The sequence below is a fragment of the Schistocerca cancellata genome, chromosome 1 (assembly GCF_023864275.1).
Source record: "Schistocerca cancellata isolate TAMUIC-IGC-003103 chromosome 1, iqSchCanc2.1, whole genome shotgun sequence".
Lineage (NCBI taxonomy): Eukaryota > Metazoa > Arthropoda > Insecta > Orthoptera > Acrididae > Schistocerca > Schistocerca cancellata.
Window position 1 is genome coordinate 538,819,800 of NC_064626.1, and position 15,261 is coordinate 538,835,060.

Genomic DNA, 15,261 nt, shown 5'->3' on the forward strand with positions numbered 1-15,261 from the left:
TTGGACGGGCAACGTAGGAGAAATGGCCGTGAACTTCAATTCTACCTTTCCAACTAGGGCGTACATCTCAACCCGTATCTTTGATTCCTGTGCCACATTGTCCGTAAGAAGATCTCTCGTGATTATGGACGAACGTTGATTGGAATGCCCCCTCTGTTAGAGTCTCGTTCAGTATCCTTTGCGTACAGTTTAGGGTAACGAACGTTGTTGAGCTGCGGTCGTTAGTAGTTCCACGTAGCTTGCGCATACTAGCATAACATATTCAGATAAATGCAGTAAAAACTGATGTTTTCACAAGGCAATACACTTGAGAAGGCAGAAACTTAAGAGACCTATTCGAACGTCAACCTGGCCCACGACCACGAGAGTTAATCCTATAAGCAAACTGTCAATCGAAAACAACGATTATTTTAATGCTGTTTCCTGTGCGCACGAAAGAGAAACGATATTGATTTGGGACACTGACACTGATTTGCGGTTTTTAAACGTGAATACTTAAATAGTTTTATGAGTTCCATCAAGTGATTTCAAGTCCATGGCCAAAATAAGCCATCTCACTGTTACTCCGAAATCACTGTGCGCTGGTTTACTTTGCATATATCCTGCAACTTACTTCTGAAATTACGAGAATCTTTCTTTTCCCCAGATTTACAACTACATTTTATATTACAGATATGATTTTTGTAGCTTTTGTTTTGTCTACGTTTTGGTCTGGGATCAAAACAGCCAAACACGGAGTTCAAATGGTTCAAATGGCTCTGAGCACTATGGGACTTAACATCCGAGGTCATCAGTCCCCTAGAACTCAGAACAACTTAAACCTAACTAACCTAAGAGCATTACACACATCCATGCCCGAGGCAGGATCCGAACTTGCGACCGTAGCAAGCGCGGTTTCAGATTGAAGCGCCTAGAACCGCTCGGCCACCCCGGCCCCCGGCCGGCCAAACACGGAGTCTCGTGAACGACTATGTAAAATGGCAAAAAAAAAAAAAATGCCACGAAAACTAAACGGCAGCAAGCTCATCGTGTAATAAACTGAATGAAAAAAATGGCAACACCAAAAATTAATTTATGTAGAGTAATGAAATTTCGGAAATACATTTGCCAATACATTTGTCAAGGTTTAAGTGATTAACGTTGCAAGATCACAAGTCAATGTAAGCGTGAGATAAGCATTTGCAAATGTGAAATGCTGGTACATTAGTAACCTGTGTAACCGCCAGAATGTTGAATGCAAGCATGCAAATGTGCTTGCATTGTGTTAAGTTGCATAGGTGTCAGATTTCAGTTTGGGGGCGGAGTTCCATCCCTGTTGCATGTGGTTAGTCAATACAGGGGCGACTAATGCAGGCTGTGGATGAGCTGGAGTTGTTATCCGGTGATATCCCATGTGCTCACTTGGAGACAGATCTTGTGATCGAGCAGGCAATGGCCACATGTCGACGCTCTGTAGAGCACGTTGGGTTACAACAGCGTTAATGTGGGCGAGCGTTATCTTGTTGGAAAAAAAACTTGGAATGCTGTTCATGAATGGCGGCTCAACATGTCAAATCACCAGACTGACGTACAAATTTGCGATAAGAGTGCGTGGGATAACCACGACAGTGCTCCTGCTGCCATTGCACTCCAGATCACAACTCCATGTGCAAGTTCAGTGTGTGTCGCATACAGAGAGGTTGGTTGCAGACCTTCAACTGGCATCCTCCTTACCAACACATGGCCATCACTGGCACCAAGGCGGAACCAGCAGACCTCCACCCCGCCCTCCAATTAGCTCTCGCTTGACACCACTGAAGTCACAAATGGCGGTGGTAATCGATTTGTAACAGTTCGTCGCGACACTGTGGTCCCAACTGCTGCTCAGATTGCTGCTGCGGATGCAGTACGATGTGTCAGAGCCATACACCTACACGATGTCTTCCCTCTCGATAGTGCCACACGGCCGTCCGGAGCCCGGACGTTTTGAGACCGTACATTCTCGTGACTACCGCTGCCAGCAATCATGTACAGTGGCTTCATTTCTGCCACGGCATTCTGCAACATCGCAGAAGTAACATCTAGCTTCTCGTAGCCTTATTACGCGACCTCGTTCAAACGCAGTGAGGTGTTGATAATGACGTCTTTGTCGTCTTAAAGGCATTCTTGACTCACCATGTCCAACCTCAAATCTCAATCTCAGTGGTAACTAACACTTACAACAGTTACAAAAGGTATTTAAAGCAAACCTGATTTGCATTCTCATTGTGGCTCTATTAGTGCTACTCTTATCCGACTGGCGCGAAGTTTGAATAGACATCTTTCAGATGTAGAAACACGCCTACCAATTTTCGTTTATGTCACACAACTCCTCCTCGGTGTTGTGATTTTTTTTCGTCAGTGCAGTTGAATCACAGTAAATCTTGTTCAATCTATACTTTGGGGCTCCGGAACCGTAACACTGAACTTCTTTAATTCATATACCTGCGATTTTCAGAAATTTACTCCGTTTATTAATGTACATTGTGGCGATTTCAGAATTACTCCAGCAATACAGAGTTCAAATGAACGCAATACTAAAACTGCTCTTATGAGCGAAGCAGAAGGGAGATTTCATGTGGGTCCGAAGCAGAAGGGAGATTTCATGTGGGCCTCAATGGCTACGATAGCTGTTAAGCTCCAACAGAAATTACAGAAACACTGCAAAGAGACAATTGTCATAGCTTTGAACCTTGCTAGGTATGGAGAATCTTAGTGGTAAAGACACTGCAGTCGTATTCGACAGGAGAGGGGTTCAAATCCCTGTCAGCGAATTGTAATTAAATTTACAGTGGTTTTTCTAAATAAACTGCAGTTGACTGCAGAAATAGTTAGTTTGAATATGCTGCGACCAGTTTCCTTCTCTTTCCTTACTTCATGTTCAACAATCCATGTTTACATAAATGAATGTCCTTAAAGGAAAGAAATTTGACGAACCGATTACCCTAGAAAGAAACGAGCGGAACTTTCATCATGGGAGTTAGCATAACAACTGGAAAATTCCGGAATAAGGGACATTCGTTTTGGATAAGAACTTTACAGCCTGAAAATAAATTTTACCAGAGAATGGAGCAGAATTTATACTTGCCGAGGACAGAGCTGTCTAGTTAAATTTATCAAAGACGAAGTAAACAGTCAGCAAGCTGGAATGAAAAGAAGTATTGCGTGATCTGATAAATATTAACAGACTGGGTGTTCTCATGAAGGGGACTTAAAATCAGACGAGTATTGCGAAGTTATAGGTATAATGAATATTTGAATTCCTAGGTCGGATTACATAGACTGGGTAATTTACCTACACTGCGTCCTCGTAGTTCCAGTAGACGAAATAGTTCCGGAGATGGCCAATAAACTCCGTGGCAGACGCTACAAAGGAGGTAATGTTCATGACGGTTAGGTCTGTTGTTAAAATTTCGAGAGATCATTTGCCGGGTAGGAGCGTACAACGTTTTACTTTATCCAGATACATTTCAAGAACTACTCAGACGAGAAAATCAGAGAAATTTGAATTAGCATGAAGACTTAGAGGCAAGCTTATTTTCGCAACACCCATTCGCGAATGAGAGGCAAGCTTATTTTCGCAACACCCATTCGCGAATGGAACAGGGAAAGGGTGAAATTAGCAGTGGTACATGTGCCCTCCGCCTCACACCGAAAGGTGGATTGTAGGGCACACACGTAGACGTGAATTTAGATGTAGATCACGTGTTGATAATCTACATTTCGCCAAGGATGACAATTGGGCAACAGGAAACGTGTTTAAATGAAAGCGTTTCACATCAAAGCAATCACTTTAGTTGGGATGATAGAAGGGGAGCAATTTGCTGTATATTGATTATCTAAGACATTTTGAATCCTTAGTGAACTACATAACAGGATGACGATTACCGAACTACATGAAATAAAATCGTCATAACTTCTGAAAGGTTTGCGTTAGGACGTTCAAACTGCACGGTTGGCCGCGGAGCATGATGGGAATTAGTATGTGCATGGTTTCTTTTGGTTTAGCGACGAAGCCCACTTTCATTTGGATGCGTTCGTCAATAAGCAAAATTGAAACTTCCTGACAGATTAAAACTGTGTGCTGGACCGAGGCTCGAGCTCGGGAGGAGAGCTTCTGTGAAGTTTGGAGGCTAGGAGATGAGGTACTGGTAGAAGTAAAGCTGTGAGGACGGGGCGTGCGTTGTGCATGGGTAGCTCAGACGGATGCCGGCACGGTAGCTCAGCGTGTTCGATCAGAGAGCTGGTTGGCCTCTGTAATAAAAAACTGAGTGGAAGGATCAACATACGGACTTGACCGGATGTCATGTGACGTCCACAACGACCAAACACAACGATAAAAAAAAAGAAGACGGTAGAGCACTTGCCCGCGAAAGGCAAAGGTCCGGAGTTCGAGTCTAGGCCCGGCACACTGTTTCAATCTGCCAGAAAGTTTCATATCAGCGCACACTTCGCTGCAGAGTCAAAATTTCATTCTGAATAAGCAAAATTGGTGCAGTTGGGAGACTGAGAATCCGCATTTTGCGATCTAGAAGTCTCTTAACCCTCAACGGGTGACTGTGTGGTGTGCAAGGTCCAGTCAAGGAATAATCGGTGCGATATTCCTTGCTGGCACGGTGACTACCGAACGGTACGAGAAGGATTTGAAGATGATTTCATCTCCCTTATCCAAAGTGACGCTGATTTCGACAAGATGTGGTTCCTGCAAGACGGAGGTCGACCCCATCGAAGCAGGAGAGTGTTTGATGTCTTAGAGGAGCACTTTGGGAACTGCATTCTGACTCTACGGTCACGAGAGACCATTGGCATGGGTCTCGATTGGCCGCCATATTCTCTCTCTGGATGTGAACACTTTCGACTCCTTTTTGTGGGGCTATATTAAAGACAAGGTGTACAGCAATAACGCCAAAACCATTGCTGAGCTGAAAACAGCCACTCATGAGGTCATCGACTGCATCGATGTTCCGACACTTCAGCGGGTCATGCAGAATTTCGCGATTCGTCTGCGTCACATCATTGCCAATGATGGAGGCATATCGAATAGGTGATAACCTGAATCCGAGTATCTGTAGTGACGCTTACATGTTGAATAAAGTGAGTAAACGCCGTAGTTTGTAACTAATTTACGTTTTTGTCATATAGTTCAATAATTGTCACCCTGTACCACATACTGTTCGTTTCATGTTTGCGTCTGCAGTCAGGAAACACAGATGTACAATCTAGCGCTTTCTAAAACATATATACCTATAAAAGTAAAATTTCGATACGACATTCGCAGACTGTTGCAGAAAATATGATTTGTAAATAATGAATGAGAATTTCCCAAAGGAAAGAAGGTTAGAGCGCAACTCTTCAAAATCATAAAATGATACAGCACTAATTGTCGTTGGGATGCCAAATGTTTTGGCAGAGACCTTGTTGAAAAAATCATAACGAAATGCTGAAGGAATATAGGTTGTTGTCGTTACTGTGGTCTCCGATCAGAAAACTGGTTTTAGGCTCTCTCCGCCCTAATACATCCTCTTCATCTCCTCATAACCATTGCAGTCTACATTCATCTGAACCTGCTTGGAATTATAAAACCTTTCTCTCTCTCTAATCTACCAAGCCCCGCCACCGCACCTTGCACCAACCCCCCTCCTCACAAACTTACCTCCATCATCAAATTATTATTTTGTGCATCAAAATGAATCCTACCTGCCTATTCCTCCTTTTAGTGAATTTGTACTGTCAATTTATTTTCTCCCTAAGTCTGCTCAGTACCTGTTTATTAATTATCAGATTCACTCATCTGATCTCCAGCATTTTTCTGTAAGATCACGTTTCAAAAGCTTCTATTCCTTTCTCATCACTTTCAGTAATATTTATCGTCCACCTTTCATTTCTATATAAGGCCATACTCCAGACAAATAATAGGTTGGAGCATAAGTTCATGGCGTTTTTATTTTGCTGTTGATATTCCGGTTGCTATGGAATTATTTGTTGACTGTCATTTTCATTTGTAGTTAGTTCACTGTTGCTATTTTAGTTCACATATTGCCATTTGGAGATAGTGGGGATGTGAACGCTAGAAAATGGAGTGCCAAATGTCGAAATCAGAATATTTCCAACATATTCTTCTATTTGCCATCCATTTGCACCGTGTATGGAGATAATAACACTGGACAGTGCAAGGCAAAAAAATGGTTTTCTCGTTTTAAGGAGGCTCGTTTTTACATTACTGGTCCCCCACGTTCATAAAGGCATGGGGACTTCATGAAGATCGTTTAAACGCGTTAATCCAGAATGATCCATGTCAATGTACTAGAGAACTGGCTGATTTGATGAACTGTGATCATTCCACCATCGTGCGACATTTGCATGCAATGGGGAAGATTAAAAAATAGGGTGTACGGGTACAATCACAAAATCAAAAAAATCAGAAAGTGGCCATAATGTGCATCTCTGCTTGCTCGTCGTCAATTGGGTCATGAACAATACCAACCATTCCAATCCTATATCGTTACTGGTGACAAGAAATGGTCTCTTTTGGCTAATATAAGGAAAAGAAAGGAATGGTTGGTTCTCTCTATCCACGTAAAAAGGCTTGCGCGCATCCGCAAAAGATAATGTTATGTATCTGGTGGAACAGCGACTGTATGGAGGACGACGAATTGCTTCCCCCAGGTGTAGTCATCACTGCTAGCATTTATTGTCAACGATACAGGCGTCTTGCAGAAGAAATCCAAGAATAACCACCTGGAAGACTGCGTGAAATGGTGCTTCTCAACGCCCGCATTCTGCTAGATTGACAAAAAACACTATTCAGGAATTGGGTTGAGAAGTCATTCCGCACCCACCTGATCTCGCGTCCTTATATTTTCACCTTTTTCTACTCTCTATCGAACAACTTCAAGAAAATTTCGTTCCGGATGAAAATGCGCTCTGGAAATGACTCGACGAGGTCTTCGCCTCAAAACCCCGTGATTTCTGCAGTCGCGGTACCTAGAAGTTACCACAGTGTTGACAGACTGTTGTAAATAGTTAAGGAGAATATATTATTGATGACTAGAGTCTCTCTTCTGTATACCTGTTGTGTTTATTAAACTCATAGAAAAACGCTACGAACTTATGCACCAACAAACTATATTTCCCATTTGCTAATAGTTAAATTTATACTGCAATATTAAAATGTTTCTCTTTTTCAGTATTATTTTCTCTGCATTGCCAGTCTACATTTTACATCTTCTTTACCTTACTCGTCATCAGTTATTTTGCTGTCCAAATGGAAGAACACTTCTCTCAATTTCAGCGTCTCATTTACTAATCAAAGTCCCCTGATTTAAGTCTGTTACACTCTTTTATCTTTGTTTTATTTTTATTTATGTTCATTTTATAACCTCTTTCCCACACTGTCCTGTTATTGCTACACATGTGGTGGAGACCTGGACATACCGAAACTACGAGGAAAGAAGTCTAAAGGAACTGGCAGTATGGGTTTGGAGGAAACTAGAGAGTGTGAGTTGGGAGGATAGCATGGGGAACGAGGAATGTTGAGAAGAGCTGGGGAAAATGGATGGCCTCTTAGACACCAGAAGGAAAAGGAAGAAAAATCTACGCCACGTCTTAAGAAAAGGAACTGAGAAGGAATTGAAAAGATAGAAAAAGGAAAGAGAGGGAGAGGAAGATTGTGATATCAAAACAGTGTAAGGGAGGAAAAGGACAACTATCCAGAACTGAAGAGAGATGCACGGTACAAGACGAGGTGGCACAGTATCATGCCTGGGGGGGGGGGGGGGGGGGGGGCTGCTACAAGGCAGAACCACTACTGATTATGATATTTTCTTTGAGAAGTTCCCAAGGGGTTTTACGCATCGGCAAATCATCCCTAGACACTTAGTAAGGGAGTTGTGAAACTCTCCCTTGGAGGGTTGTTTAAAATTTCTTTGTTGAGGGGGCACACACACCCACTTCCACACTGCAGATAGTTTCTTTTATTTTTGAGAAAATCATATGGGGTCAGATCAGTACAATTTTGTTGGACACAGAAATTTCTAGATTCTGGTTTTCGAGCAGTAATCGTCTTTTACTAATCCTGTGAGGAATCACATTATCGCTATGGAACTAGATGCTGCAGCATTGTCTCTACATCTACATTTACATCTGCATCTAAATCTGCAGGACTACCTTGCAATTCACACTCAAGTGCCTCGCAGAGGAGCCATCGAACCACCTTTAAACTGTTTCTCTACCGTTCACACCCGAACAGCACGCGGAAAAAACAAAGAGTTAAATCTTTTCGTGCGAGCTCTGATTTTTCTTATTTTGTTACGATGATCATTTCTCTCTATTTAGATGGACGCCAGCAAGATATTGTCTTATTCAGAAGAGAAAGATCATGATTGAAATTTCTGGAACAGATCCAGCCGCAACAAAAAACCCCTCTCTTTTAATGATTGCCACCCCAACTCGTATATCGTATCCGTAACACTCTCTACCCTATTTAGTGATAATACAAAACGAATTACACTTCCTTGAACTTTTTCGATGACCTCCGTCGATCCTATCTGTTAAAGATCCCATATTGCACAGCGGTACTCCAGAAGAGGACGGACAACCTTAGTATAGGCAGTCTCTTTAGTGTTCTGCCAATAAAAACGCAGTCTTTGGATACCTTTTCAACAATTATCTACGTGATTCTTCCAATTGAAGTTGTTCGTAATTGTAATCGATAGGTATTTAGTTGAATTTATGGTCTTCAAATTTGAGCGATATATCGGGTAATATAAATTTAACGGGTTCCTTTTAGTACTCAAGTGGATAATCTTACACTTTTCATTCTTTAGAGTCAAACTGCCACTTTTCGCACCATACAGATAACTCATCTAAATTATTTTGCAATTGGTTTTGACCTCCTGATGACTTTACTAGACCGTAACGACAGCCTCATATGCAAACAATCTAAGACGGCTGCTCAGATTACCTCTTAAATCGTTTATACAATTTAAAATCAGCAGAGGGCCTATGAGGCTATAACGTTCGAACACAGTGTTCCTACTGCAAATCGACGTCAGTGATACGAACCTATAATTCTGTGGATTACTTCTGTTTCCTTTCTTGTGTAGTGAAGCGATATGCGCGACTTTCTAATCTTTACGTGTGATCTTTTGTCGAAAGCGCGGTTATACAAGATTGCTAAATGTGGATCTATTCTGTAAGCATACTCTGAAGGCAACCTAAGAGGTATATAATATTTGTTTCGCTACATCGAGGATACCGACTCCAAAGTTTCTCATGTTTGCAGCTGTTATTGAGTCCAGTTCTGGAATATTTACTTCGTCTTCTTTGGTGAAGGAATTTCGGAAAACCTTGTTTACTAAAAAATTGAAATGAGCGTATGGCATCGTTGGCCGGGAGGCCCCATCCAAGGAAGTTTGGCCGCCAAGTGCAAGTCTTATTTCAGTAGACGCCACATTGGGCGACTTGCGCGCCGGTGATGAGGATGAAATGATGATGACAACACAACACCCAGTCCCCGAGCGGTGAAGATCTCCAACCCGGCCGGGAATCAAACCCGGGCCCGCTTGCATGGGAGGCGAGTACTTTACCGCCCAGCTAAGCATGCGGACCTCGTTTACTAATTGCTGTTTAATGAAACTGTCATCGTTAACATTACCATTGCTATGGCGCAGTGACGGTAGTGATCATGTCTACCCACTGGTGTACTTTACATACAACCACAATCTCTTTAGATGTTCTGCCCGATTTCGGGACGGAGATTCATTGTGGGAACCATTAAAAGCATTTCACATTTAAGTCCACGCTGAACTTCAAGCTCCAGTAAACTAAAGCTAATGTTGGAGATGTTGGTCCTTTTAAATCTGGCATGCTTTTTTCATCTCTTAATTGCAGTCCATAGCATTTCTTCGAAATTAAGCCACACGTTGTGTACTCTTACATAGTTAGTTTGCAAGGAACGGAGACTGTCTCTTAGGAAGACATCAAATGGATTTCCTTCTGCTTTTTTAAGTAGATGTACTTTGCGTTTATTTTTGGTGGATTTGGATGTTACGATATTCAGTCTCGCTGTAACTAATCACAGATTCCGCCGTGATGCTCCCTATGTGCTCAGGCTTGTTTGTTACTAAGGGGTCAAGTATGTTACGCTACCACTTATATTTGGAGTGGCGTCCTGATATAATTGCTCAAATAATTATCAGACAAAGAATTTAGTACAATTTCGGACGATGTTTTATACGTACCACCGACTTCAAACATGTATTTTCATTATAAGTGGGATACGTACGCTTTCCCTTTGAGCCTGGAGCTCTTGTTCTTTCCCAATACAGCCACGCCAGCTTACGGCAGTAATACCGATTCTGCTTAGAATTACCCTCGTCTTGTGTTTGACCTGCATCCTATCAGACTGAGCTTGTAATGGACCTCTGACCTATTAAGTGGAACCCGGTATCTCACCAATGTACTGTCGCCTTTCATTTGTAGAATTGTTAAAACTTTCTAGAATGTCTCCCCAAAGAAGCATATTCCTCAGCAATGAGTAAGTTGCGCACGAGCCGCAAAGATAATTTTTTCAGATCGAATACTTATAAACAATTAATTTTGACACATGAATCTCTCCACTGAGAAATGTGCTCCTCAGCTGCGAGCAAGTTGCGCAAGAGACACCGTAGCTACGCTACCCTTAAAGTCGTTGGTAAAGTGTAATTTTAAATATAAACCACTAGCAAACCTGACAGTGCTACGCAATTGCTAAATGTGTATGGAATTGGATATACGTCCTAATCTTCTTCTCCTCCCCCCCCCCCATTCTCTATCCCTCTCCTTCTCCACCCTCCTATTGTTCATCTCCGTGTCCTCCCCCCCCCCCCCCCTATATGTTCATCAAGTTCTGCCCGCTCCCTGTTCATCTCTTACCCCACACTCTCTCCATCCATCTCCTCCTCCCTCGTATCCCTGTCCATATCCTCCTCCCCCTTCGATATATCCATTTCCTCCCCCTCCTATCTCTGACCTTATGTATTGTTATTGCAAACAGAACCTTGAATGGGAATAGAAGTCAAAATAAGTGGGTAAATCTGTTGGAATGATTAGTACGCGGGGTATGAGAGAGACCTTCCCAGCTGCTGGATCTGTGCGGGGACAGTGGCTTTAATGACAGTATTTCGAATGGTTTTAATATAGGAACAGATAAGATTATAAAGTTAGCCACGAACACAACTTTCCTGTTGTGTGTTAGAAGTAACTGCGAGAAAGAAAACAAAACCGCACATTTTCACAGCACAGTTTAGGATGTTTTTTCTCGCAGCCGGTTTACTGAAAGTGTTTACGGAAAGTGTTTACTGTGAACGTGTATATGTATATTGTGCGTAAGGTCCAACTGTCGAACTCACTGTATCCGTTGTTCCAGAGTCATAATGGATCGCGCTTGGGAATTTCTTATTGGATTTGCCTCCAGACACTGTCTGTGCACTTCGTCATCATGTAGCTGGCCAGCGCTGCGCGTACGCCGTCTGATATTTCGACGCAAATGAAAGAAAACACGAACTGAAACAAATTGAATGTTTACAACACACCAAATTACCACGAACTGATATCACTTCAGTCTTTGCAACATCAAAGATTTGGTCACCAACTATAACATTGAAATACTGGTTTCATTTGTATTCCTTTCTTTAAGCGCAATATCACTGTTCAGTGCGGAATTTGTTTTTGTTATGTTCCTATATTGTCAAACCCACCGTCGCATTTATTTTACTGGGATTTCCGCGGAAAACTACATCCTAATTTCTGACTTTCCCGGTGGATTTTCGAAAAATTTTCATTCATACAAGCTTTAACCTGACAATTACGAACACAAAAACAGAAAGAAATCAACAAAATCAGTTGAGCATTTCTTAGGTGTTCTTTCATACATATGGCAATTTACTTTTATTTGTATAGATAAATGTTCAAGTGATGTACATCGCAGAGTTTAATAACGGACAGTGAACAAAAAATAACTGCTGGCTACCACAATATCGGTGATGAACGTGACTGCCACCAACTTCAGCTCATTATTACATGCATCATCAAACTACTGGCGCCTCATAACTGTTTGGCTTTAAGCAAAAGGAATTACAGCCAGCCTTTGGGTGTGCTTTTGTCATTGAGTGTCTGAAATTATTTACGGACAAAGCCTAACTACTTGGAAGTGAAAATAAAAGGCGTACGACTATCTAATTTTCGAGTCTCGTTTTCACATATTTGTTACGTTACAGCACAGGGCTTCATCTTTCGCTTATCGTGCTGAACAGTCAAGTCGACAACATGGTCGCTCCGTATCGGACTTCAAGGCTCATTTGCGAAGATAACGGAGAAGCCACTCTAGTTCCACACCCTGATATACAATAGGAATTCGCTTGGCTACATCCAAAACAGTCCTAAACGTCATACTAAGAAATTATTTTGGGCATCGCCTCTTGTGTAATAGAACGCCCAAATCTCAGTCCTGCCGTCTCAAATAATGTGACCTGTAATGGTCGGACTCTGACAGGAAACACTTAACAGTATTTAGTCATGTTTCATTCTTAAAAACAATTGTTACGCGATAGATATTATTTTCCAAGAGCTGTACAATGACCTGAGTTTAGCAGTTGGAGGATATCCTGAACGGTTAAACGATATTCGTAGCCTCCATGATGTTCATAATATGTATATGAATAGTATGTTTCCATGTTTCCGCCTTTCTGGACGATTCCATTTATGGGAAAAATGAACACAGTTTGGTTGGACATCTGCTAACATTATGAAGGCAGTAAAACCCGAAAAATCTCGTCAGTGTGAAATCACTGGGAAATGACTTAAGACAGGTGATGTTAGGGCATAATTCAAACGGTGCCTGTGACGTAAACAGCGCGCCATTCAACGGGTCTACAATGGGGAAACTGAGCTAAAAGCCTTCATTGTTGTTTTGCTCAAGCCTACAACTAGTCTTTTCCTATGTATTTATACAGTTACAAACATTTCCTTAATAATAATAGTAATAGCTAAAGATATTCGAAGCAGAATATAAACTGCAGGCTGGCAATAGCAAGAAATGCTTTTCTGAAAACGAGAAATTTAAGTGTTAGAAAGTCTTTTCTAAAGATATTTGTCTAGAGTGTAGGTTATGCGGAAGGGAAATGTGGACTTCACACGGTGCTGGCAAAAATAGAAGCTTTTGTAATACGGCGCTACAGCAGAACGCTGAAGATCATTGGGTCGGATAACCAATAAGGAGGTACTGAATCTAGTTGAAGAGAAAAGATATTTATGGCACAACTCGACTAAAAAAGGAATAGATTGATAGGGCACATCCTGAGGCATCAACGAATCATTAATTTCGCCAACGTAGAAAACTACCAGAGGAAGGTCAATACTTACTTAGAGTAAGCAGTTTCAAAGGGAAGTAATTCAAAAAATGGTTCAAATGGCTCTGAGCACTATGGGACTTAACATCTACGGTCATCAGCCCCCTAGAACTCAGAACTTCTTAAACCTAACTAACGTAAGGACGATACAGCGCACACTCCGCTGCAGAGTGAAAATCTCATTCTGGTAACCTAAGGACATCACACAACACCCAGTCAGGGAAGTAATTGCGGTAGTTATGCAAAGATTAAGAGGGTTGATTACGAGGATGGAGAACTGCATGAAATGAGTCTTCGGAATGTAGACAATAAGACACAACAATATGGATGTTAGCTGAAATACACTTGCGGTAAACTTTCATGCGACGTCTATGTCTGTAGTGTAGTAGAGTAAGGCATACCTGCACTGTATACAATATATTACAGCCTGCGAAAAAAAGAATACTTACGTGCAATTTGTACAGTAAATATAACATTCAGAAAACAGATAGGGCGGCTGTTGTTGGCAGAACTCACCTCAAAGTTGTGCCTGTGGCGGCGAGGCCGGTATCTGTCGAACAGGAATTTGAGACTGTTGAAAGCGAACCACGTGGAGTGGTACACCTCCTCCGGGCCGGTGCCCGAGCGCCGCAGCCCCTCCTTCTGTCGTTCTCGGCGGAACGACGACAGTAGCGAATTCATCTTCTTCTTCACCTCCATGACGTCGCAGTTGAAGAGCTTGGCGATCTCAGCCCAAGCCTCGTTGCGACGGTTGGCCAGCTTGTAATAGTTGTGGCTGACGTCCCAAAGAACGGGCCGATCGCGGTAAGCCTCTATCAGCTGCAGAGACAGGTCGTTGGACCACTCCATCTCGACGCGACGCCGCCGAGCGGCTCTCGTCCGATACGTGGCGTGCGTTGTGGAAAGAGAGCTGAGGCGCTGGGCAACGAGCGCTGGCGAGCGCGGGATACCAGCCGAGCTGCGTCCGCCGCGAATGCGAACGAACAACTGAGCTGGTGCGCCGCCGCGGCCGGCGAACGCGTGCGAACAAACACGGACGGCGGCGAAGGGAACTGCGGCCTCGGCGCCCGGGGAGGGGCGCGCACAAACACACACGCGCGCACACACACACACGCACACACACTCATACATACATATAGACGGTCGCAGCTACGCAGGAACACGTGCACACACACACACACACACACACACACACACACACTACTCACACAAGCGCGCGGACTCGCCACGCACGCTAGCACGCACGCCATCATGCACGTCCGCTCCGCCCTGGCCGTCCCGCACGCACTCACGCGCGCACGCAAGCATGCGTGCACGCACCGCGCCGGGCACTCGTTTTGCTGTGGCCTGAAACGCGAGCATCGATCGTTGTTGCAGGGGGAGAGGGGTAATGGGGGGAGAGGGTGGCCCGCTGGAGCGCAAACTAGAGCTCTCAATTGTGATGTTCGTTCTTCATATAATTATTCTCAATAATCCAACCACATCAGAGACAGGCAACACTTAGCTCACTGCACGAGCGCAACCCACTGCTTGTCAGTTGTAATTCGCTCGAGCTCTGTAGCATCTTCCCTGTCTTTCATTCCATCTGCATACGTAGCCGAATTTAATCTTTTTATTTGCATAATGGATGTGAAGTACATTTTCAGGAATTCCAAATTACGTTTTTGCGTACACCGGCCTCGCACTTAGGATAGGTGGGCATTATATATCCCACTCAGATCATTCTCATTAATGGGTTTAATGCCAACATGCTGTATCTACCAATATTCATGTTGCATTTGTTTCCCAAATGTAATGGTTTGTCGGACTTAATGGCAGAAGTCAATGCAAGTTGGCATATTTTGTTTTTTAAACA

At 43.0% G+C, this 15,261-nt stretch overlaps 1 protein-coding gene across 1 annotated transcript in view; it reads right to left on the bottom strand.

The window, feature by feature from the left end:
* The window catches only part of LOC126188837 (uncharacterized), a 33,559-nt gene extending 19,153 nt beyond the window's left edge, over positions 1–14,406 (bottom strand). The window contains exon 1 of the mRNA XM_049930497.1: positions 13,923–14,406. Coding sequence (XP_049786454.1) covers positions 13,923–14,255 — 333 coding nt within the window. The 5' untranslated portion in view covers positions 14,256–14,406. The remainder of the gene's footprint in view (positions 1–13,922) is intronic.
* Between the last annotated feature and the right edge of the window lie 855 nt (positions 14,407–15,261).